This window comes from Hylaeus volcanicus, chromosome 8 (genome assembly GCF_026283585.1).
Source record: "Hylaeus volcanicus isolate JK05 chromosome 8, UHH_iyHylVolc1.0_haploid, whole genome shotgun sequence".
Taxonomy (NCBI): Eukaryota; Metazoa; Arthropoda; class Insecta; order Hymenoptera; family Colletidae; genus Hylaeus; species Hylaeus volcanicus.
The window spans coordinates 7,189,073-7,215,787 of record NC_071983.1 but is presented as its reverse complement, the minus strand read 5'-3'; the positions used below and the strand labels follow the sequence as shown (position 1 = coordinate 7,215,787).

Here is a 26,715-nt window from a genome sequence, read left to right as displayed (position 1 = left end):
TTTTTTTTTCTTTCTTAATCGATCGTCGAGCTAAAATTCATAAATTCGAGTCTCGCGGCGTCCGACTCTAAACCTTTAAAAGGATTTTCTCGGCCGATAATTAAAAGATACTCGTAGGCGAGACGCGACGCGACTTAAGGGGAATTAAAATTCGCTATAGCCAGGGTCACCTGATTTCATCCCGCGTCGCGATTTTTCCTCGTAAGCCGAGCTTTAATTTAAACTCGACCAGCGCCCGTGGCTTCTTCTAAAGCGGCTGATGTGGCGACCATGGGGAGGGGACGTTAGGAAACTTTCCTTTTTATCGCGTGAAACTTTTCGTCGCAACTTTCGCCGGACGGAGTCGCCGTTTCAGAGGGTTTTCAGCGACAACGTGACCGTTGGCGTGACGGGGGCGGTGATTAAACTCTTATCGAAGACAAACAGCGGAACGCGAAATCAAAATAGATTAGTCAACGATCCGAGATCTAAACGCGGGGACGACATGCTATTCAGGATCCGTCGAGCCTCTGTTGCGTTGACTTCGTTTCATGGATGAGTACTTGGCGGAGGAAATTATTTGTTCGTATTAAATTTCTTCGGAAAATATCGATAGAAACCCGGGAGTAACTCTGGTGGTTCGTATTCTTCGTAAACGTTGAAGATATGTCTGGATTTAGGGGAAAAATAGGTTTAGGACTTCATTAGTGATATACATGAAATTTGTCTGGCAAGAAAGAAATGTATATAATTTAATAAAACTTCGAGAACATTGTATATATGTTAGAGCAATAAATTATGCTCTTTCGTTTAAACAGCTCTAGAAATGCAATATTCAATTTTTTGAGACGGAATTTATGTTTGCACAGTAGAAAGGCGTGTCTTTAAAGTAAATTTAAATCCTCATTGATTTCAGGTGAAAACTGTGGCCTCCAGAATGTGGCAGTCGATGGCTTCCGTTTTTCCGTGGAAATACTTACAAAAAATTGCGATATTTACTTGAATATATATATATATAAAATATTCTCAAAGTTTCGTCGAATTATATACATTCCTTTCTTGCTAAAACAAAGTTCATGCAAATCGCTAAAAAAACGTAGTTCCAAACCCCTTTAGTCTCGAAATATTCATTGGAGTCATTCATTGGCCTCACACGGTGGAGTCGTGTAATAAATAGAGCAACCTTTAAACTGACGAGAAGTAGAAAATTGAAATTGTAAAATTAAAGAAGTCAACCGTTTGTACTCGAGAGATGTGCAAATCTACTACGATACCTAATGTTTCTTTAGGTTTAATTTCTTTGGTGCTCGAAGTATCGATAAAATAATTATCGGCGAGGTAAAGGTGACCTTAATTCTCAAATCTAGATAGCTTAGATGACAATAGAATGCTAAGAAACATCTCGAGTTGCTGGTAGATACCAGTAAAAAAGGCCTCGAGCGCAAAGGGTTGATCAATCATCCGTGAAGTGGCCGATGTGGGAGCGTTAAGGGTGAACGCGTGAAAAATCGAAGGATTTATTCTTTATTCCACAGGATGTCGCGTCGGATCACGGGTTTACGAGGAGGGCGAGATGGTCAGGGACATCGAGTGGAAGGCTGCCTGCGACAATTGTTTCTGCGCGATGGGCGCGGTGCGTTGCGTGCCCCTCGCCTGCGCTCCACCCCTTCAAGGCTGCACCCCCATCGTACGCGACGGACACTGCTGTCCCTCCACCTACAACTGCAGTGAGTCGCAATAACTTTGCATCAGGGTTGCCGCGAACTCGCCCCGCGCCCGACAGGCACACCCCGGATTGTGTTTCCAATTTCTCGCGGCGCTAACGCTGTTTTTCCGACAACGTTCTCCCATTTTCGGGGATCAGACGTTCAAACGGGTAGCGAAAAAAATTCGTGGCCATTACTTTTTCGCGAGCTGGCACAAGATATTTAATATTTTTAGAGATTCACGGACGCGTATTAATCACTTTGAACAAATTTCTTTGAAGATAAAATGTTGACGTTCGTATGGAGAATTTATTATTTCTCGAAGGAGTATTAAAACATTTTTGACCCTTTATTTACACCGAATTTCTCAAAAGTTTTTCAAATCTAGGCGTACATCTCGCTCTTGTATCATCTCATAGAGTTGGCTGTAAAAGCTTCGAACTTCATACAAGTGGACTCGAAAGTCACGACAGCTTTCTAGGGACTTACAAATCTCGCCAGTAAATGAAGGTGTAAGCTTTGTTGTTTACGATTAGTATCGTGATATATTATTTAAAACGTTTTATCTTCGAAGCTGTTCGTTTCTCCACCCCGATGAAATTATACGCGAAAAATGTTCCCGGGTAGTCCTGGGCGATGAACGAAGCCGAACCGAATCCAATCAGGAAATCATTAAATATGAATGGTCCGCCGAGTGTCCCCGTTCCGTGAAACGAGGCCATATTCTTGGCGGTTCAGGTTTTAAAGGATTTTATTTTAAAGGATTTGAATTCCAGAGTATTAGTGAAGTTCAAATTTCGAGTCGAAAGTAAAAAAGAAAAATGCTGTAGAGAAAAATGTAGAAACTCACCCTTTAATAACTTTCGAGCAAACCCGGCTTCGAAATTTTTGATTCGACGAATGAGAAAACACGTACTCAAATTTTTGACTATCGCGTCGGAGTAAGTCATGAAATTTGAACGCTTCGTCGAGTGCCCGTATACCGCGGAAGTACACTGTCAATGAAAAGAGCCGCGTTGTTGACACGTGCCGGAAGTGCTCTAGTTTCGTTGATTCATTCGAGGATCGTTTATTTGATCCGGTTGCACGCCGAGATTGGATACGCTGCGCGCGGAAAAGTGCGCGACTAACGAATGAAAATAATTCAGCGGGCCGTGATGTTTGCTGTAAAAGCCAATATCGCGTTTAAGAGGAAACGCGTTTGATAGTTTGACAGGGAGCAAACGTGCTCCCGCAGTCGTTATATCCCGTCGTGCATAAAATAAAACATTGCGTGGGTGTGGATGGGCAGCGCAAAGCTTGAGCTGTATCGCCTATTAAACGTCACATACAAATTCTGAAATGGAACCGGTCCCGGTCGATAGAGAACGAAACAACAAACGTGCGGAAAAGTGATTGGTGTCTTGGAGTATCTCGTAGTAAATTTATAATTCAGGTCTAGGTGTGTTTAGAATTTTAGAGTTTAGCATACATTTTCGACTCGAAACTCGACTCGACTCGGAACTTTTTCACTCGAAAAAAAAAAGTAGAATCTTTGAGGTAAATTGAGTCGAAAATGTACAGTGGAATTTTCTTATAAGAAGCTCCGCTTTCGAGGAAATCGACTTTGAAAATTGTTCGACTGGTGTCAAGTATTGGCTAGGCATGTCTGACCATTGCTAGCCGTTTCCGCTTACGTCTGGCGCGGCGGTAGCCAACGCAAGCGCGTACAGGGAGCAATGAATAGATACGTCAGTCAAGAGGAGTAATTAAGTAAGTCGCACAGCCCAAACATTTTCAAAATAGACTTTCTCGAGAATGAAGATAAACGTGGAGTAACAACATTGTTCTATATTATTCATCTATTTTCTTGCGTTGGCTACCGCTGCGGTAGACGTAAGTGAAAACGGCTAGCAGTGGCCAGACATGCCTAGCCAACACTTGACAGCACCCGACAAATTTTCAAAGTCGATTTCCTCAAAAGCGGAGCTTCTTATAAGAAAATTCCATTGCACATTTTCGACTCAATTTTGCCCAAAGATTCAGCCTGCATTCGTCGCAACCTCCTCATCGTCTCAGCTCGCACACCCACGTCAAGTATATATATATATAAAACCTTTGGAACTTTTTCAATCTCCTAACGAAGACAGATCTCCCATCGATACGACGGGAGAACGAGCGTTGATTCCAATTTCCAGCGAGAACAAAGAAGGAAACACAACCCGGGGGCGTGAGCAGCGGAAAAACCCTGTGCTCTTTCACAACCCTGATTACCACCTAGGTGTTCTAGCCCGAATGCCATAAGAAACTGACAGATTAAACGTTCAAGGCGGTAGCATCGAGGTTAAGGCCACCCAGAACTACGCCTCGTACGCGTTCATCAGCAAGGACTACGCCAAGTTTCGCAAGGAGACCAATTTCTTTGTATGTTTTCGTATAACTTCGAATACCTAGCCTCTTCCGTCGGTTCCCGCTTATTTCGACGAATCAATCTTCCTACTGTCCTGTGCTTTCAGCTTCCGTTGCATGCTTCTATCGCGTTCTCGGCGATTGGTTGGGAAATTCTTGGGCCACCCATCTTGCCTTCCTACTATGGACGAATGCGACTCGATCGACTCTGGGTTCGAGTTCACGGTGATTTCGATTGGGTTTCTTTGATCTCGGTGTTCGCTCGATCTCGCTATTCTTGTTGAGCGTGCTTGAAACGGGGAAGCTATTAATTTTCATTTATCTATTTCGAAGCGGTATTTATTTTCGTTGAGTATTTCTCTGAGGATAATCGTGGTTTGATCGGGAATATTTAAGGGGTAGTAAAACGTTTACCAGGGATAGCATTGTTGATATTTCTATAGATCGAATTCATTTGACGGTCGGTCCCATAAGTATTCCTACCCCCCTATGTCTACTGGAGACATTAAATAATTGGTTCTATGTTTCCAAAGAAATGTATGACTTTTCACCAAGTCTTCGACTTGGAAAAGTTTTTCAATGAAGGATCGAAGGACTTTTTTGTCATTCGATGATGGGAATTATTTTGTTACCTTAGTATTTATGATTTCTTTAATAAATAAACGTTGATAAAATTTTGATTACTATTCGGTCCCCCTGATACTTACAGCGAAAACTTTATTTGTAAACACGAAACGTACCATTCGATTTCTTTAATAGACATAGATCGTAGGAATATTTATGGGATCGACAGTACACGAGGAGCAAATGACGATGATCGAGTAATTTCAATATCTCGGTCCAAACGTTTGGTAGCGTCGATCGCGTTTTCATATTTTTGGACCAGGAAGATAGCCCCACGTATCCCGACGCCGATAAATTTCTCGTTCCCGACGATATCCGTCCGAAACGATATAAAACCGTCTGAAAAATCGCCCGGGGAAAGAGTGGCGTGAAAACGAGAGAGGAAAAAAATCGCCCCTATCGTTTTACCCCGGTTCGCGTTTCCCAAAATCGCTGTTTTCGTATTCAGAGGGCGTACTTTCCAAAGACGACACGGAATTTTAACAGGCGAAGGATGATCCGACACGAAGCCAGAACGGAAGGAATCTACCGAGGACGAGAGACGTATAAAATTTTAGGGAGTAATACCTATCACTCCTCTATTTGAATCATCAGCCTTGGAACCCTCTAAACGACGATCGTAGAATTATTTATATCGATTATTTTTTGAAAGATTCATGGGTGAATTATTCTTTAGAAGAAACCGAATTCGACACTGTTTTCATTGATTTTCTATGGCGCGCGATCGAAGAACAGTCCCACGTGATATTTTCAAAGTAACGTCTCCTAAATTCTTTTATCTTAACAACAATTTTCACTCAATTTTCACTTCTTCTATGAAGAATTAATTCTATTCGAAAATACTCCATTTAACCACCACAGACTTTGCAATTAAAAATGAGTAACAAATTCATCAAAGGATAAAAAGTGTATTACTGTTCTTCGAAAGACAGTCTTCGAAGCACTGTTTAGAGTCCCTAACTATTCCGGAAGTCCCTGGACCATAGTTTCCGGGTTATTGAACATTCTAGGGAACAAAGTCGCTGGAATAAATGGTCCCATAATTGTTTCGAGCGGTTTAACACCGACAGAACTATAACAGACTCTGTCCAATCCGAGGCCGAAGTCTCTGACGAGGAATGCTTCACTTGGCGTTCTCGGATTAACTAAGTTAAATGTCTAACCGACGGAGCGTCCGTTCCCTTGGGATTCCATTAATTAAATTCCACTTGGAGTTGTAAATCACGTGGCCACGGACGAGATTATGCGTCGATGACGAGAGGAATCTTGGAGGGTCTTTCCTTCCTCGATATTGATAGGCCATGCGCACCTAACTTTCATACTACCACAGTCGTCCAGACTTTCATCTAGTTAATATCTGAATCTAGAAATTCAGATTTTCACAGAATTCAAATAAAAATTAGAGATTTCTTGTACTCGATTTTTAAAAAATCTCCATTGAGATTTAAAAAAAATAAAAAAAAAAAATAAATTAGAGATTTAAATGGAAGTGTCTCTTATTTTCTAAACAATGTAGCAAGTATTTTATTATTGATATTTTCTTGTACGTATTCATAAATTTTTCTATATATTCACTGACCATGAATCTATCCATGAGAGCCAGATTATAAAGAGAAATTGGAAGCCACGATTTTCATTTAATTATTTCTATACCGTCACTTTGGTTTTATGAAACATCCTGTCAGCTATGCGCTCTAGGCCATAATTCAATTTTTCAAAAAACTGTTACTTAGGCCACTTTGGTTCTCAAGGCCTCAAATGCACGAACATCCACAGTCTAATCATTATTTACAATTAAGTCTGCGTAGTAAGTGAGTATATTGATAGGGGAACCTAATTTTCACTCTATCATGGTCACCGACACTTACAATTCATTTATTTAATTATAATTTACTGTTTGGTGAATCGATTGTATATCTTTTTTAAATCCTTAGTAGATGATATACTTCGAAAGAGATACTTTCTACTTAACACCGACATATGTACTATATTCTTTCCCTGGATGTCGGAGTTCACTCGTCAGCACAAGCTTCGACTCTTTCATCTCGGGAAAACGAACGGAGGAAACGCGATTTGGCTCCTTTTGCCATGTAGATGAAAGAACCATATTCCCGCGTGACGTGTCACACGGTTCGAAAAATGGATTCCTAACGTTATCTCCCTGGGTACGAATTTTGTTTTAGCGAAGGCACGATAAGTGCATCCAGGTTAAGTGCGCCTGCCTCGAGGAATTGAAAGTGGGTTTCGTCTTGGCTTGGAAGTCATAGGTAACGGTAGTATATCGATAACTAATACTGGTATCGTTGATATTACTAACACCACCGCCGCTGCTTGATGAATTAACAACTAACCCTATAATAATTTATTAAGCCCTCCGATATTTAATTCGTTTATCAATAATTATTTCGATAATAATTGAAACGCAATCACACCAGTTTCGAGCAGTAAAATTTTGTGCTTTTAGCGTTCGATCTCGGCGAACAACAAACAAACCGAGTGTAATTAAAATCTATGAATAAACGACGAAGTGGGATCGCAATTACACGGAAATATCCACTTCGACGTAGCTGTATGACCCATGCGCTGGGTCGCTCGGCCGTATGCAAATAATTCAAGTTTTTGCGTCATTTTTGTTGTTGTTAACAGACCCCGGAGGGAGTATTTTAAAAACATAATGGTCTATCGCTTTTACAAAAAAAAAAGAGAGTATCACGGACAATGTGTTCGCAACAGTGGTTCCATTTCGACGAAGCAGAACGATTTTAATTGTACATTCCGTTGCGGAGATAAATATTATCCTGTGAAACTGGCTCGTGGATAAAAAAAAGGATTCGCGCGGTGCGTGAAAGATTGATTCTCGTTCACCTGGCCTTTTTGCCTTGAATTAGAAATGACTCAAGCGGGCTCTTGTTAGCGATGAATAAAAGATTCATGGGAACTAACGTTGGGGGCAGTTTCTGTTATAAAATATTAGAAACAAAAATATTCGAAATAACAAGAGACGGTCCGCGACAAAAACACTTCGGAATTCTCTTAGAAAGAAACCACGAACTGGGTAAACAAAGGATTCGTAATATCCAGTTCTTTAATAGAAAGCGATTGACTCTTTAATAGAAAGTGATTGACTCTTAATAAAAATGCCTCGTTAAAAAGCAGCCACGAGTCACACAGGTCCTCCCGAGTCTAATAATAGCACAAGGAAAATATTTGTTGATGTAACTGAAAAATTCTAAAAATATTTCAGTCGAAAGCTCTCGCAAATCGTCGCGATCGGCTCGAATTAAAAATTAACGCACACTCACGGATTCGAAGAAAGCCAGGTATTATACGCTCACGGAATATGTAAAATGTAAATCGCCGGGACCGATCGCTGTAGCCTTCGTCGAGGGTGCAGCAAAGGATTGTTGTTTCTTTAAATAATTCGATTAGGCCACGAACGACTTTTTGTACAGCCTGCAGCGGAGCAAATAACGAGCCTTCCGGTGGAGGGTCGCGGTCATCGCGTGGTCGAGGAACGAATCGATTCGAGCACGACGGACCGTGAGGAGTCCTCGATCCCCACCGATCCCACGTCATGGCCTTCCACGTTCGAGACCGACATCATGGACAACGAGATCCTGGTGGAGACGGTGGCCAACGTCAAGTCCAGCCCTGAAATCCCCACCACGACGCCAGGCTTCCTCGAGGAGGTAAAAATATTTGTACGCTATTTAATTTATTTCGAAAGGACTCGGGAGGAAGATGGAAAGGCTCTGGAAGAAATACGGTCGAGTCGTCCGAGGCTCGAATGTAAAATGGTCAGAATTTCAAGGAAATACGATGTTAGCGAAATTTATAGTTCCAATCTTCAAGAAAATTATCACGATGGCAATAAAAGATTCTAATGATGGGAATGAAATGCTCATGATTTTAGTGATATACTTACAATTGCAATAAAATTCTCGTAGGTGTAATTACATCCTCAAAATGTCAAGATCTTACAGTTTCCATGAAATTTTCATGCCTTCAGGATTCTCGTAATCAAAATAAAACTTTCGTAGGATCAATGAGATCTTCTGAAATTTCATGAGATTCTTTCAATTTCAACGCAACTGTCTCATAAATCAATATGAAACAGCTTCCATGAAGTTTTCATGCCTTCAAAATTCTCATAATTCCAATAAAACTCACTCACACTAATTTTGGGACACCCTGTATACAAATTCGATATAAAAGCCTGTATCGTCCTACTAACGTTTTGCAGCTGACAACCATGGTCGACTCGACGACCCTGGAGTCGACCTTGGCCAGCAAAGAAGATGACTCAGCCAACGACCTTTCTACGACGTTCTCGACGAGCACCGTGGAGGGATCTACGATTACCACGATCGAGGATCTCTCATCCTCGGAGGACGCCACCACTGATCGAACAACCCCCTTACCGGAAGTAGTTGGAAACGATACAGTGACGGAGGAGGAGACGAAGATCAACGTGACTGTGAGGAACAAGGATACTGTCGCCTCCTCGAATTTGACTCAGGCAGCGTTCAAAGAAGACTTCGACCATGTGAACTTCACGGTAAGTCTTACGATAGCGCGATACATCGGTAGAATATAAAGAAAGACTAATTGGGACATTGTATTTCGTGTACCAGCAAATGGTAGTTAATTTTCTAGGGTTTGGAATGAGTGCTATTTTAATTTTATAAATCCGAGTAACATTTGCTCGGACCATTTTTATTTCATTTATAGTCATTATACCTAAAAATGAAGCGTACATCCTCATTGGTAGACCGCGGATTCTATGCATTCATGACTTAATGGAAAACATACCGAAAATATACACAACGAATAAATTTACTCAATTGAATAAATTTTACAATTAATACAACGAGTACGCCAGTTTTCAAGAAACCTGTCGCAATTTTTGTACGGGACACCCTGTGTACAGGCGGGTGAACTGATTTCCAGAATCGATCGATTAAAATCGAAATTAGCTATCAATGTCGATTCAGCGGTTGACGGTTAACAATGGGACCTGTTGCGATTAGATGGAGCCAGCAGAGACAACGGAGTCCATAACTAAAGGGGCGCCCGCCAAAACGTCATCCAGTGTACTAATGCCGGATGACATCCTGGTGATGAACGTTACCGTGAAAACGAACGTCTCGGTGGGTCACATTCAGGGTGTCACGATAAACCCGATTAGGTCAATTCCGCCGGACGTCGAAGCCATACTGAACATCACTCACAGAGAGAAGGGAGTGGACTACGATTACGATTACGACGAGCCAACGTTACCGCCGTCGCTACCGAATGTCAGGTAAGGTAAATAGCAGTCCACGAGTCCACGAAACGTGGTTGACCTAACGAATTAACAGTACCAGATGGGAGATTCCAGGAACCGTAGTCCGGCGTTCGACGTTAATCAGTTTTGATTCCATCCACTGAAATGTTAATTGCAATTAATCTTTGAGGCGACGGGGGAAGTTGAGTCGCTTCTATCGCGATCGAAAAGTCTGTACTTCGATTGAAAAATAAAAAAAAAAAAAACGTCAGGTGTATTTAAAAATCCAGTTTCAATTGCTACCAACTTCAGTCGGAATCGAAGAGATATAAATTGGGACGTTGGATTTCAATTGAATCAACTTCAAATCGCATTCGGATTTTAATTGGAATTAACTTCGTTACAATTAGAGTTTGGCCAACACTGGTACACACATCGGATAGCAAAGTGTGATTCTCTTCCGTCATCCCCTTTGTGATCCTATGCCACCTGTGATTTTAACAAGAGAATCGACATGGTCGTAGGGTAACAATAGAAGTCTGTAGTCTTTGATCCCTCTGTTTTACTTTCTCCCCGTTTATTGTGTTACTTCTGAAAGAACCATCGAGTTAAATAGCAAAGAAAACCCCTTTCTATAGAGAATTTTGTACCAGCTGGGGATGAAGCCTCCAACCCCCGCCCGAATGGACACTTGCGATTCACTATTTTCTCGCTATACTCGGATTTTTCAAGATTCTCTTCGACCAAAGAAACTTCTAGTTTATTCTAAAAAATGTTTCACCATAGATCAAGAAGAAACAAAACCAATTCCTGGTTCGCGTCCTTCCACTCTTATCTCTCGATCGTTTCATTTGCAAACGGAAGGGACGCAGGTTGTCGTAAAAGTAAAAATGAAATTTCCTTCTGCCACCTCCTCGCTTCCAACCGCTGCTCGTAACCGTTAAAAATGCAATCGGGGGTGGACATTTAATTTTTCACTCTCCCATTTCCTCCGTTCCGCGATGAGACACTTGCCGTGGCCCGGGTTTCGTATCAGTTTCAACGGAAACCGAGAAATCGATGGAATCGAGGCGACATTTGTGGCGAATAAGCGCGATATCCTTGCATATTCATCGATCGGGAGCCGTGCCATCCGAGGCTTCTGGGTTACCCTTCGAAGGTCCCTTTCGAAGTCCTCGAATATAGCGAAGCGACCTCTGAACTATCGTTTCTTTTTCTATCGAGCTCTTTATTTAATTTATCGATCGAGCAGTCGAAGCAGAGATTTCGACAATATTTATTTAGCTAGCTAGCGCGAGATTTCGAGAAGAGAAACACCGTACAAAATGACGAGACACGGTGATGCCAAATTCTTAACTTACAATTTTAATACTTTCTTCGACAGCACGCGGCAAATTTTTAAAGTCGATTTCCTCGAAATCGGAGCTTATAAGAAAATTTCACTGCACATTTTCGACTAAATTTAACCCAAACATTCAACCTTTTTTTCGAACGAAAAATCTGTGCATAGCTCCCTGTATACGTTTGCGTTGGCTACCGCCGCGTCAGACGTAAGTGGAAACGGCTAGCAATGGTCAGACATGCCTAGGCAACACTCGTCGGCACTCGAAAAATGTTCAAAGTCGATTTCCTCAAAAGCGGATCCTCTTATAAGAACCGCAGAACTTCCACTGCACATTTTCATTCTTATTTTAATACTTTCTTCGGGTTACGATATTTTTAACGGAAATTTAATCGCGGGTAGCTCCGTGGTGGGGGTATTCGCCTCTCCTGTGACCTTGGGAGGCCAATTGATTCTGCTTCGACGTACTCGACTCCGCTTGAAACGCGGAGGCATTCTACGCGAAGACCTATATATTGAAATCGATGGCAGGAACTCGTTGGAACTGAATCGGGTGAAAAGCCTTCCGCTAGCCGGCGCACCTCCACGGAACGCATTTCCCAGGTTTCCCTGCGTCCGTCCCGCGCAAAGTAGCCTTTTGCCTTTGACTATTACTTTGTTTGCTCGAATAACAACATTCCGTCTGCCAGAGTCAAGCTGCACTGGGGCGGCGGTCGGTGCTTAGACAGGTGACTATTTAGGAGAGCAGCGTGCAGCTGGCTTCAAAGCCTCGCTCGAAATTATAGGACCGCATCCTCGGTGGACATAGTAATCAATGTTGGTTAATGCAAAGAAACAAACGAACTTTACGGTCCTTTGATGTCCCCGGCTACGCTCGACTGTACGCGCGCGGTCCAATCTGATGCCGTGGACACGTTCCGGTGGTGTGTGTACCTTTCCACGCGAACGGGGCAGCTTGTAGACGTCCGATGGACATCATCGACGGAAATATGAATCGTGGACCAAACGTTGGCACGGGCGTTCCATTAGCGGACACTGGGGACGCTTCAACCGTGCAAAAAGGGAATGCAGGGATATCAATCACGGGACTTGTTGTTGCGCAAAGAATCGTCGAAGCGAAAGGATTTGGGAATTAAAAGTTTTCTTTCGTTTACTCAAGGAGTTATTCACCTATTCATAGCACATACCACGTTCTTTTTAACCGAGGAGTGATCTTTCTTTCTCTCTGCGATATATGTATATACTATATTTATTTACATCATGAATCTCATTTACGCGTCTTCTTCGTTCTTGGAAATAGAAATAATTTTTGTAGAGGTTCATAGAAATTTGGAGATCTTCGTGGTGAAACAATTTTTTCCTTCATCTTCAGACCAGTAATCAATAACCTTTGTTAAGGTGGTCCTTTCCCAACTGTACCAGTCAAAACGAAACTCAAATATAGAAAGTATTACTAACGATATATTTTCTATAATAAAATTCTTAAATTATTATTTCATTATCCCGAGCATTGTCGCGAATAAGAATCACTTTTTGGCGATTTGATGCGATTGATCAAGTATTCGCAGTAAAATCCACGTATACATAAACAGCGGCTATCAATGCAACCTCCTAATAATTAAGTTGTTCGGCATAGCAAAATCCTTGAGTTCGCGGTAGATATCGTTGCCGACGAGTTTCTACGGTGGATCTCCGCGTTTCCTTGCAGGATAATTCCATTCGTGGCGGCAGACGCGCTGGTCAAAGACAAGACGGTTCCGTCGCCTGTCACGGGGTATCCTTCCGGATCGGTGGTCGTACCGCCCGAGCTACGGCCGACTGACACTTCTGGATTTTACGATATCGCTACTCAGGAAAACAGATTCAGTCCGCCTGTGGAGACCGAAGGTGAGTCGTATCCTAAGCATTCGGGATTCTCGCGGGTTTACGCGAGACGTAAATTTTATATTCGTCGTGACGCACATCCGACAAGCGAGATTTTTATTTCCCTTGGTCTTGTTTGGCCTCGCACACTGATACGAGAGGGTTTCCAACTATAGGACCGATTCGGAGATGCATTTCGGGTAAAGTGCTGTTCATTACGCCGGTTCAAGCGGATCGGGTGTTTTAAAAGAATTTTTAGCAAAGCTTAGTTACGAATTAACTACAAATTCTGGATATTCCCTCGAATCATCAAAAATGTATTCGATAAGTCAATGCTGTAATTCTGATTTTTTAGCGACTCAATGATAACTTCCAAAACTGTTTACTTCCGTTTACAATTCACCCAGAAATAATAAACAAAAGAAACGATGATCGATCTCGGTATCGAATGAATATCCATGAGTTGCTAACGAATAATGAAATAATACGAAACACGTTGCAGCGCCATTGGAGAGCGTCGATGGCAACACATACGTCGTTCTTCGTTTTTCTCCACTTTTTTATTATTCATTTTAGAGAGATCTGTTTTGCGCAATTCGAAAATTTCCAGCTGCTGCCCGAGAGACGGACGCTCGAAGTTGTAGTATTTTTGTTTGTATATTCTTTTTTTTTTTATATCGCGATCAACGTGACGCTGACGTGCATGCATTTCGCAGGCCCTCGCTTTGCGGGATTGTAAAATTTACCGGTTTGAAACGGACGCACTGGACTTGACAGTATATTTTTCAATATATTTCCTTTCCTTTTTCTTTTTTTTTTTTCATGAATTCTCGCTACCGTGGATTTATATAATTTCGTACGCTTTCGACGTTATTATGCGAAACTCGTGTAGCCGTTGCAACGTGACGCAAAACGGAGCGACGAAAAACATGTATGAAACAAATGAAACAGAAAAGAATGATCTTGTCTAAATGAGACTAGCACATGAGTTATTACATACCTATTATTGTATCAATTATTATTTATTATTTAGAGTAATTTTACGAAGTGGATCGACAGTATATTCGACAGTTTCCATTACCGATTTACATATTAATAAATTCTATTTTATTTTAGGACACGTTCAAAAGTACAGAGATAAGTTTTCGAGTCGTGCCTTTTTATCGTTCTTTCTTGAAGTCGACTTTTTTTTTGTCACAAGGTGGCTTCGTGCCGAGAGAACCACCCTATTTCGGCGCCCCTTATCACTCCACGGACCTGAATCTGGAAATTGGCACAGCCGTCACTGTTGTTCCAGCGCCCATCACGAATTCTCACCGCAAAGGCGATGGTAAACCCATCTTTTCTGCTTTTCAATGAAATCGCCATAGTAGTATATTATAAACTACCATACCACAACATTATCCATCATTGACAACGACACTTGACACCTGCTACCGTTACTATAGCTCCCCAACTCTTCTCCAACCGTAGCACCTATTTTTCTACAACCCGTCCGCCAACGTTTCGCTACGTCGCCCGATCTCCTAGTTTATTCAAATTTTTATTTTCGAACTTCGTTCGAAGAAACCGCCGTGTTTTTGTTTCAGCCGGGAACTGTCTGTTCGAGAATATGGAACACCGCCACGGCGAGATTCTGCCGAGCAGCAATATCTGCGTGATTTGCATGTGTTACTACGGCGAAGTGGTGTGCTCCTCGGAGAAGTGCCCGCCTCTGAAGATCGGCTGTCGAAGAATAAACACCGAGGAAACCTGCTGCGGGAAAATCGTCTGCGGTACGCGAGAAACAATCCCTGAATTTTATACGAGAATCGCAACAAATTTGAGCTCCCTCTCTACACCCTTCCACCATCATCTACCCCATCGTCATCGAGCTTCGGCACACTTTTCCGTCGCTGGAGCTCGCAGCTTGTTAGGATGAAACTTTCACTGTTTAAGAGCGGCATTGCTACGACTATAAATCTCGCGGTGCGGCTCCTGTGACCCGGTCGTAAATTTCCACGGACAGTTTTAAGGAAGTTTTAGCCGGTTATACAGCAACGGGGGGATACCTAAAGGGCATAATCTGAATACCTTTACAGTTTTCCACGGTGTTATTATTCATCGCCAGGGACACTTTCTCGGCTAAGAAGACGACGTAGTCTCTTGTTAGAAAAAAAAGAAGAAGGATGAAATTGGAGAAGGGATATACTCTTGAGAATTGTTTATTGGAAGGGTGACAGTTCTTTCGGATCACTCAGAAATCTTGAGAAGTATCGTTAGCCTTGTTTCCTTTGCGTTGAATGTTTATCAAGGGAAGCAGATATCTATGGGGAATGTTTTATAATCGTTTTATTTTCTTTGATTTTCTTTTCGACTGATGTACAATTTCAGTAGTCTGCATTCATTGGACGATGGGTCATAACAAACGTGTTTCCACCTAATAGAAAATTCCAGTGACCAGATTTACTTGACAAAAATGCATAACAATTTATATTCAATTAAATACACGTTCAACGTGAACAACACCAGGAAAAAGGCATCGTCAAAATGATTGTATCCAATTAGAACTCGCAGAGGCTTAACTTCCATCTATAACACCTCCTACCCTCGATAAACATACCCCAATCAACTTCCAGCATCCTTCTTCGTACTTTCTCTCGTCCTGAAACTATTGTACCATTCGAACGTCACTTTATCTCCGTTAATCCTTCCAGTGGAAGCAGAGGAGTCGCCCACGGTGGTGTTGGACCGCGCGGACGCCACCGCGCCATCCCTCCATCAGCCGATCGTGTCACCGGATCCGTTCCGCGATGTGATCAAGACGGAACCGGCGCCCGATCTGCCTTCTCTTATAGAAGACATGATCCCCTACCTGGTGGAGCACGGTATCACCACACCCAGGACGACCACCACGACAACCTTGAACCCTCTTCAAACCCAAGGATCCAATCATCCCCCGCACACGTCCAACTTCGATTACATGGACGAGCTGCCACTGATCCATCCGTACGATTACAGCCAGGAAGAAGGAAACGACGAGCTCCTCTCCAAGAATAAATACGCCGCCAATCGAGACGGAAGCGAGTCGCACCCCGAGGAAGGGATATCGACGAGTTACAATTCGAAGGACAGCGATCAGACACCGAACCACGTTTCGGAGACTGTCCCGATAAAGGGAGACTTCGATAGGGGCGGTCTGTCGGGAATGGTTCACACCACTTCCCACCCTACCAACACCGTAGATTCTATTCCTTTGCAGTCAAACAGCTCGAGGAACGCTTCCACTGTGTCGCCAGCTAAGGATCCGGTTAAGATCGACGACGTCAAGGTTCGTTCGACGACTGTGAAACCTTCCGAAGACGTGGAGACTCTGTTCTCCCTGGACAGTGTCCTTGACCTCCTGTTCAACTCTGATAACGAACCCAGCAGCGAGGGTACCAGTACCCGTACCAGTACCACGGGTGCATCCACCACTGAGAGGTCTACATCGGACAGGAACGTTACGCAGGTGACGGAGGACGCGAGGGAGCCCGTTGCGGAGTCCGCGACGCCCTCGAAGGTCCTGGAGAACGAGATCCCGGTCTCTGTGACCGGTCTGCTGAAGCTGGCCGGGTGTAATATTTACGGGAGGATGTACCGCGTCGGGAGGATCATCACTGAACTATCCGGGCCTTGTTTGGAGTGCAGGTGCACGGAGATAGGCGTCCAGTGCAAGCAGCTGCAGTGTTGATGGGAGTCCGGTGACGTCGAGGAGGTTGTCTTTCTTTCTCGCTGCTGACGGGATAGGTTAAGTCTAGGATCGATGCGTTCACTGATAAGCGAAGGAGCCAATCGATGGTAGGGAAATTGGCCACCGGCGTGACTGAGCGAATTGGCCACCTATTTTCCGAATGGCCATCCTTTTAAACACGTTCCGTGCCGGTTGAAAGGGAGTTTTTAAAAGTCAATCGACTCGCGGGGTGCGTCCTGAAGACGACGGTTCCTCTTCGACTGTAGGATGTTATTTGTTCTCCAATCTCGATGACCTTGAGGTCAGGTTGTAGGGAGACTTTAACGCTTTTTGTTTCTATTACCGTGGCGAAGGGGAAAATCTTCTAAAAGACACCCCTAAGATGTTGTTGGGGCTGGTGTCAGATTTTTACTGACTAACCGTCCACCACTTGACTTGACCTTCAAGTAACCTACAATGTTGCATTTAACGATGCAGTCAATCGAAATACGAAGAACCTCATCTTATTGGTTCATTCCAAGTCCTAGTGTCTCCTGTACTCATGGCACAAAATTTTCCCGAGTCTCTTAAACACACATTTAATCTGGCCAAACTGAGAATCCGAAGAAAGCTATTCCAGGACCATTTTTCTACCAAAGAGTTCTCTCGTGGTTGCCTAATAATTCTCGCCATGTCCAGCCACTTTCCCGTTTGGTCGTTAATTAATTACTCCCGCAGGAGTAACCAACGAAATACATTCTCGGAGGTGAAGTTTTAAGGGTCGAATCATAAAACTATTCAATTATCCTCTCCCCAACCCCTGGCCCCGTCAGCCACCATCTCACGTTAAGATTCTCTCCCCTTATTCCAGCCGCGTCGTTGACCAGCCCATAAACGCCCCCTTTAGAAAGGATCCACGGCCACCTGGGGGATCGATCAGGATGTAATTGTGAGGAATAGTCCTTCCGTGCTTCGCAAGGATAAGTGGATAGAGACGTAAGTTAGTGCCTCTGCTTGGCTCCTCCGCTTTAATGGGAATTATCCTCGCCTATATAGACGTCTCATTTTGATTTATCCGTGCAATTTATCTCGCGCTGGTTAAATGCAAAAGATCCGGGAGCCCGGGACTCGGGTTATCTTGTTGAGTTAGCACAACTCTTCGGTATCGACGTAATCGGGGATCGTCGACAGGTTTGCAACCGAAGAGGGGGTTTTCAGACTCATTCGTTGACCCATTCGTGCTTTTTCTCCTCTTTAGGTCACGGTTGAACTTGGAGGGAACCTTAAAACTGTTCGACTTTGTTCCAATGGCGAGGCTAATTAGTCCAGATTCTCGAGCCTTTGTTTCTCATGTTCCTCGAAAATGCTTTCTTAGTTGTTTCTTTGCAACCACTTTTTTTGTCGAACCGTCTTTTAATAGTTGGGCCAAGGCCGCGTTCATATAGGAGCGGCGGGGATTTTTACAGAGGAGCTAGGAAATTTATTCTAAAGGTGAAGCGACTGGACGAATAAATTCCTATCACCTCGAAGGAATGTTTTAGCTCCCTAGAAAACTTCTGTTAATTATTATCAGTCCAACTCCGTTTTCTATTTTTCTAGAATTATTCAATCGGTAAGGACTATCAAATTGTCGCCTATACGTTTTCAATTCTACAGTTAAATAAAGAGGACCAGTACGGAGCGATCGCCCCGAAGAGTGATTTTATTTATTAAGAGTGGCACGAATAAACCGTGGCTTCGTCGGTAACATGACCGTCACCGTAGGTACACTTAATCCTGTATTTTTTTTTTCTTTCATAGTTATCGCGTAGAATTATGTAATTATAGATCTATTGTGATCCGTGCGACGAGGTGGCGATTAATCCACGTTTTTATTACTATTAAATTCACAAATAATTCAGATTTAATCGAGCGAACGATGGTCCAGTCCCAAAACTGGAAAGGCAACCGTTGTTTCCCATTCCTGAATAATTTATAGGTAAAACGTACGAAACAACAATTTCCGCCGTCGTTTCGCGCGGGGCTACCGACAGATTAAGTCAACAGAATATTCACCGTCGGGCGCGTCGCGTCAACAGTCTCGCTGTGAAAAGTTTCCGTGTTGATATTAGAAACGCGAAAGTCGCGCAGAGCGATTCGAGAACCATAACAGGTTTGCTTGCCTCCGAGTCTCGAACCTTTATGCGGGCTTTCCGCCGATGTCTACGTTTATGCACCGTATTTCTAGAGATGGTGGCCTTTATAAGTGAGATCGCTCGGAACGATAGTTTCCAAGCTCTCTTAAAGGGTCTCGCTTTCGAAATAAAGGGAACTTTTGGCCCAAGGTACATAGATGAAAAGTTTGTTCTGTTTATTGAATTAGATTACGTTGTTTAGCTTGCTGATATCTCTGGGCCAATGCATACATTATATTTTCTGCGTTCTACATATTAAAGTAGGACGATGTGGATCGTAGAAATTGGAGTAATATATTCGTATGATACAATAACAGAACATACAAAAATCGATGGATATTCTACGCTCTAAATGGAACGAAAAAGTCCTAACAAATATCTCCCCCAAAAACCATTCCTTTCGGAGATACAGGTGTCCGAAATTTCGGTGTGACTCGCAACGCCTTAGGGGAGACATTCATGATAGCGTTGCGCCAAAGAGTCCGCGCTCCGACTTCAATCAGTTGTAACTCGAAAATCAATCGCGCATGGGCCTTCGTTCCCCAGGACTTTTTTCTCTATTTTTACACGTAGAATGCAGCCCTAAATTTTTAAAATTTTGTTCTTAGCATAACTCAAAATAACTGGCAAAATAATTTACCTGTGACCCGTATTAAATTCTTCCATTTCAAATTCTTTCATCTTTTATCCTAGAATTATTATTAAAAATTGGTCAGGCCTGCGAAGCATTTCTCGACGAGCTCGCCACGACTATCGTTGTTCTAGAATTCGTATCGAATAGGAGCCTTAAGATACCGCTAAGTTTCATTGTCGCTCAAGGACGAAAGCAAACCGAGAGTTTCACTTACCGTCGTCAGCAGCGTGATCGTAGATCGTAAGAGTAGCCAGTAATTGATGTAATCGATCAAGACTATAGTATCAGACGCGTGGGAACGAGTGGAAACGAATCCCTCGCCTCGGACGCGTTCTCTCTCTGCAAGTACTCCTCTCGTTCTTCCCATAATGTTTTTTCTCCTCCGTTTAAGAATTAAAGGCACGCTTGAATCGCATTGGAAGGGATGACGGAAAAGCGCACAGTCGTTTCTGTATCGCGTTGCAAGGCCGTAACTTCGCTCTGAATGCCGCACAGAGGCTTGTACTATACGTTTTATGTTCGTCGTAATAAACGTTTACGGAATTCACGTTGTTACCCCTTTCGCGTCGTCCCTCCCCGTCCTGAAAGGTGAAAAGAGCCGAGAACAAATTTCGGTGAAAACGAAGGCAGAGGTGGGCGAAAGTGCCTAAATGTAAAATAAAATCGGAATAGCTAGGGAGAGATATCACGTTTTTATTTTTCTTCGTCAGCCTCTTGGTCGATGCAAGTTTCGATGTGAGTTATGTACATATTTTGTTATTCATGTCGAACTTTGGGAATAATTGCCATAGGATAGAATTTAGAATTGTTGTTTAATATTCGAAGAAAGTTCTGCCCACCTCTGATCAGAACGAAGCGCTTCGTATATTATATTGATATTCTTCGGGCACGTTCGGGGACTTAGAGGTACGAATATTGTAGAAGTAGAGGTATAAATATACCAGAATGACGTCACACTGAATGAAAATATCCATAATTTGTCTCATAATATATTACACACAAGATTCGACTCCTTGGAACATACGGCGTTGACGTGTACTGCAGCGACTAAGTAGAATACATCCTCGATAGTCAGACGGGAGGACGCCTTACTGAGATGTCTGACCAATATCGGCCAGAATCACTTCCGGGTCTGATTTTTCTTTCTCCATAAAATACATAGTACTCGTAAAGTCAAATCGGTACGTAAACCGAATACCAAATTAGTATAAACTGGTAAAGTTTCAACAGAAAAACGACGAATACTGAAATAATCCAACTCCTTGCAACCTTCGTGTAAAATAAGAAATTGATCTAGGACGCTTCCATAAAATAAATATTCTAGAAAATATAAACTGGATAATAATTAGACGACAATCCAGAATCGAGATTCACTGTAACGTGTCGTCCTTGAATCCTTCATTCGATTAATGCAACCATGGAAGGTTAATTGATTCGACAATGATGGATGACGATCGTTCGTACAACAACTGAAATCGAACGGGGTTTTGCCAGATAAAAGACGCCTGGATTACGGGAACCCGCGGTACGATTTCGACTTTATTGCAGGTAATCGATTGTTCCGATACACAATGGGGGGAGGGGAGAAGGGTGACGGCTCTTCGTTTATATGCCCGTGACCGAATCACAGTGTATATAATCGTATTTATATTCAATTGTCGGTACTATTTACAGATCGTATCATCGTTATTATTAACCGTGTCGACGTAGTCAGTAACACTAACATAATCACAGCCAGTTCGCCTCGTGTGTATAATATCGGTAAACAAGTAGGTACAATCGTCGACTAAACTGCCGGGGAGAACACATCCTTTATTTGCACAGATTCCCCACAAATTATCCGCAAAACGCCAATTAAACGTTTACCTTCCGATCGATTAAGCTATTCGACCCAACATTGTTCTTTAGGAAAAATGCGTCGAGTCCTTCGACGAAGTATCGTTTTATTTCGAGCGGACTCTACCGTTTCGTAAATTCCTTTGATTAATCCAGAAACGACAAGGACAAAATATTTAAAATTGCTAAAAAAATTTTTGTTTTAGACGACGTATGAAAAATGTTAGCAGCCGATATCATACGTTTGTTTACATTACGAGAAATTGTTATTTTTTAATAAATAACTGTATCATTTTCATGGGAATTTGTGGAGATCCTGAGCACGATTCGGCTCTACGATCCGCTATCGAATAGTTTCTACATATACATATATATATATATAACAATAAATGTATCCCTTTTTGCTGCATCGTTAATGCTTCGTCGCGATGCAAACAAAGGGGTCTCCTGGAAAACTCTCGCAATTCCACGAAAATTGCTCGATTGCCTGAGAAACTTGGATTCCTTCTTAACATTTTCAGCTTTTCGACTCGAAACCCGGAGAACAAAATTTTCACCCAAAAAGTTTCCTCGACTCGATTGCGCGTCTCGAGGCACCTGGAAATCTGCGTTTCGTCCTTTGAAGTCTCGCGAAAGGAATCCAAGTGAAAGTGATCCTTTGACAGCATTTATCAACCCTCGACAGGCGTTAGATTCTACTTAGGGAGAAAAGAGATCGGATTTTTTTTTATTTTTGCAATACTCATTGTTTCTATTTTCCAGTGGAGAGTGTTGGACGATAATTGGTCGGGCAACGATGGAACGATAAATTTCTGGAGGGTAGGTACACCGAAGATATTCGATAAGGAACGCGACTGTTTTTTTATAAACGATACTAAATTTATATAATTACCAATGAAATTATTTCTACTCATATTCAAATAGGAATATTCAAGTAAAACTGTTAAAAAAATATAATATCTGAACGGAATTGTAAAAATATTCGGTACAATATTAAAATTACAAATAATAAAATTGTTTGTAGAAGAATTTCGTTAATATTTGTTGCATTTTGTTGGACCAATTATGGTGCAAACATCGTTCGGCAGAGACCTCGTGGAGGTGATCGGGATGAGAATGACTGGCGAGCTGATAGAAAAGATACCGTTAGCTTAGAATTAGGGGTGCGGCTTTGTAAATACAAGAGGGTGCGGGGGAGCGTGTCATCGGATCCCGTTTATTTTCCACCGTGGAGGAAAAAGACTGACGCAGGATGCGCGATTAGAGCCTTCGAAAGGTACTAAGGTCGCGTTTAAAATGACGGACACGTTCAGGCTCGTGTACACGCGAACGTGCCCCGTTTATGGCAGTTCTGGAAATTTTCTCCTGGCATTCAGCTTCATTAAATTCCACCGTTAAATTTTTCCTCGTCGCGTCGAGTTTTCTTTTTACTCGACACCGAGGACGATATATCCTTGAAAACGATATATTTTGTAAAATAATCTATCGTTCTTCTTTTTCACATAAGCACAATTCATAAGTAACAAACAACTCGTCTAGATTACGCTCGAGTTGGCACTAGACATTTGTAAACGATGAAAATAGACGAATTATTTGAGACAAAAGTCGCGTTTCACATAAATTCGTTAACACCATCGAATTCCTGTTAAAATGGGGAAGGCTGGGCTAGAAACGTATATACAAGTTACAACGCACCCAATGGGTCACGCGATAATTAAAAGAATTGTGCTAGGTGAGGTCAAAAGAAATTAAACTAAATTCCTGTTAATTAAGAATAGGGAATAATAATATTTCGCATAAGAATATTCAAGTAAGCGTATTCAAAATAGAAATGTTCAAATAATAATATTGGAACAAGAATATTGAAATAAGAATATTCAAGTAACAGTATCGAAATAAGAATAATCAAGTAACGATATTCAAATAGTTCCCGGGCTGTCTGAAACGCGAAGGGTTGACGCATGCCTGTATTAAAAATCGTAAATTGAACACAGAGTCACGCTCGTCTCCAAGTGAAATGGGAATTCACGTCAGCCGTCGATATCCTCGACAATTCAACGTCAGCCTGAGCGCAAAAAAATGCATCGCAGCGGTGCAATCGTTTCGCGGGAGACGGCGGACAATGAATCGAGAACCGAACTCGATCTCTCGAGCCACGCAATTTTCCTCGAATTTCGTCGGACTTCCGCATGGGGTGGTGGAGGAGACGGCGACGGCGACGGCGGCGGCGGGGGGGGAGGGGGGAGGGGGTGCGATTCTAAGGAATTTCCGTCGTCAGCTGGAGTTTAAATACCGAACAAACTTACGCTACTTTTATCGATAGTTAATATCGAAGAATGACTCGAAACACCCTTATCGATTAACATCTCTAAGGCTGCGTGCGGACCGACGAACGATTAATTACGAGGCAGAAACGAGGAGAAAGAGAATTTCACCCCTTTCGGAGAACGGAAACAACAGAAAGTAGTTCGTATTAAATATTTAGACCGAGTCATATGTTGTTTAGGAACAGACGTCTGCTGTAATTTAATTTAATTTTGTAAGGGAAATTAATCCAACGCTAACTATAATACATATATCAGGTTAGACGGAGCACACAATTAGTTTATATTTTTACGAGACTCGAGTTGAGAGGGATTTTAACAATTACGAACCAAATTAAATTAACAAGATGTACTTTAATTTACAGACCAAACAATTTACAACAAAAACGCAGTTCAGTCAGAACTGCACAAATTATTGTCATCCCTCGCACAAGATCCCCGACCTACCAAACAACCCCAGACTCCTCTCTCGTTCACCAGTCCGCACGTAGACGAAAACAACGAACTACCAATACGTTACCAATCAACGGATTCGTCGCTTACCGCTAGTCGATTGTACACTCGTCCCTAACTCGACGATCAAGGTCCACTGTAGCCCACCGAGTCAACATTCTCAACATTTAACAGCGCTCGTAACATCCCAACAACAAAAACACCGCACCTGTAAAGCGCCCCGAACTCATCGCCTAGCCTTTACTAACACCATGAACCTCGAATAACATCTTCATCGAGTCCAACGCTTCGACTTTCTCCTCTGGACTCGATCTACCTCGATCCACGGTAACCACGTAATTAGGCAACGCGTCGATCCTCCGGCTCGAAGCGTCTCGGCGTCAAATACTCCACTACACGGAAGAGTCCTGGTTAGGCGATTTACAGCGCAGCGACGCGTCCATTTGTCCACGAAACCAGGGATTCGTCGGGGTTCCACCGGCAGGGAAAAAGGCTAACCAGCGCGACTGACCGCCTAATCTTAGAATTAGAAGCCCAAGACCGTCGTAAATTTCCTAAAGAAGCTTCCTCCTTCGGTGGCAGTTTGATTAACAGCGCGAAGAATTCTTCCCGAGGCGTGGAAGGGATGCCGAAGACACACGGCTGAAAGGGATTTTCACTCCTTCCTGTCGATACCGATCGTCCCTCGTTTAAACCCGAGTCTACTTTGGCAGCTGGTTTTCTTTAGGTAAGTTCCGCGGGAATTTCCCGGTGATCATCTTCGTCCGTCCTTCCATTAACCGCTTTCTCTATTTTCCTCGGAGTCCTCGGGGATTCCGGCGAAGCGAGTTTCATGGCGATCGTAGCGGAGACGTAGTTAGGGCTGCAAGATATTCTTCTTCGGGGTGTTGTCATCCGTGTGGCCGGAAAATGGTGACGGAGACTTATTTTATTTGGCAGACTAGGTTCTTTTTTCTCTCGGGATTAATCATTTTCGTTGAACGCATGCTGACTTCCTCGATCTTTTTCAGAAGATAGCAAGTCCCGAACAACCACAACAAACAATAGCAATCGAGTCGGAATCGTTTCAAACCTCCGCTGACACGTAGTGAAACAGACACCAACTTTTCCAAACTCCCGTGATTATAATTTATAATTCGTATCCTTTCTTGACTAGAGCAGCAAGAGTTATCATATGGTTGAGACTCCAAGATATGAATCTAGTCGAAAACGTTCTCAACAAACAATATCACTTTGACCATCCAAGCAGGGACCAGTTTCCTCTAGATCCCAGGCCTTCGCTCGACAATCACAATCGTTTTAAACCCAGTTCAACCGACTCCAACCTTTCATCATCACAATATCCATCTACCCAAAAGTGCCTTCAAATCACAACAAACATCACTTTGATCGTCCGAGTTCGTCCAAAGTCTAAACTCCAGGACAAACTCAGCTTCAAACCCAGTGCAACCGCTTCCAACTTCCAAGCTCTTGTCGCTCTTCGTCTCCCGACTAGGGTCGCAAGAATTCCCATTCCGTTGAGATTCCAAGGTGAGAATCTACCCAAAAGTGCCTTCAAATCACAACAAACATCGCTTTGATCGTCCAAGTTCGTCCAAAGTCTAAACTCCAGGACAAACTCAGCTTCAAATCCGGTCCAAACCGCTTCCAATCTCCCTTTAGAGGCCCCGCAGGCCTTCGAGCTCTCGTCGCTGTTCGTCTCATGACCAGGGTCGCGAGAATTCCCATTCCGTTGAGATTCCAAGGTGAGAATCTACTCGAAAACGCTCTCAGCGGCCTCCCGGATCTTGATGATGAGGAAGGACCGTCTGCAGAACTTGACGAGCAGCTCGATCCTCTGTCAGGACGGCTTCCTGAGCTGAGGCAGCGCGATCAGATAGATGTTGCCGAAGATGGCGCCCACCACCAGCAGCATCACGCTGACGGCCGACAAGAGACGGACGAACCTGACGAATCTTCGTCCCCTGGCGTCCTTCTTGCTCTGATTGGGGAACACGGCCAGGCCGAGGAGAGGCCCGGCGAGGGCGCCAGCCACATGAGCGGCCCAGCCGACCCTTCCGCAACCCAGAAGAGCTGGGATCGGGAGAGACGCGACGTCTGCGCTGGCCAACAGCAACACGGCGGCCAGACGCCAGCTGGCGTAACGAAGTTCACCGTGGCACTGGAACAGACCAAGGATCACCTTGTTTGTGGCTGTTCGTGGCTTTGTTTACGTCCAACTGGACCAGAAATATGAATTTATGAATGTTTTGGGGAAGAAAGAGAAGGACTGATTGGTTTTGTTTGGTAGAGACGAATGGAAATTGATGTCGAGTGGAGTAACTTATTCTGCAAGTCTAAATGTTGCTATTCAGGTACTGTTGGGACCTTGGAAGAACGGTTTTCGGGGGACTATAAACGGAAAAAGTTATTTTTATTCTTTAGCTGTACGAACT

At 43.1% G+C, this 26,715-nt stretch overlaps 2 protein-coding genes across 3 annotated transcripts in view; one reads left to right on the top strand and one right to left on the bottom strand.

Moving 5' to 3' along the window:
• The window catches only part of LOC128880998 (uncharacterized), a 54,828-nt gene extending 34,612 nt beyond the window's left edge, over positions 1-20,216 (top strand). The window contains exons 6-14 of the mRNA XM_054131632.1: positions 1,515-1,706; positions 3,994-4,088; positions 8,150-8,386; positions 8,941-9,255; positions 9,728-9,999; positions 13,014-13,192; positions 14,370-14,498; positions 14,758-14,943; positions 15,865-20,216. Coding sequence (XP_053987607.1) covers positions 1,515-1,706; positions 3,994-4,088; positions 8,150-8,386; positions 8,941-9,255; positions 9,728-9,999; positions 13,014-13,192; positions 14,370-14,498; positions 14,758-14,943; positions 15,865-16,880 — 2,621 coding nt within the window. The 3' untranslated portion in view covers positions 16,881-20,216. The remainder of the gene's footprint in view (positions 1-1,514; positions 1,707-3,993; positions 4,089-8,149; positions 8,387-8,940; positions 9,256-9,727; positions 10,000-13,013; positions 13,193-14,369; positions 14,499-14,757; positions 14,944-15,864) is intronic.
• A 965-nt stretch (positions 20,217-21,181) lies between these two features.
• Positions 21,182-26,715, bottom strand: part of LOC128881473 (protein rhomboid-like) — a 133,608-nt gene continuing 128,074 nt past the window's right edge. For both annotated transcript variants that reach the window (XM_054132527.1, XM_054132528.1), the window contains one exon: positions 21,182-26,441. In XM_054132527.1, the coding sequence (XP_053988502.1) occupies positions 26,121-26,441 (321 nt within the window). In that variant the 3' untranslated portion in view covers positions 21,182-26,120. The remainder of the gene's footprint in view (positions 26,442-26,715) is intronic.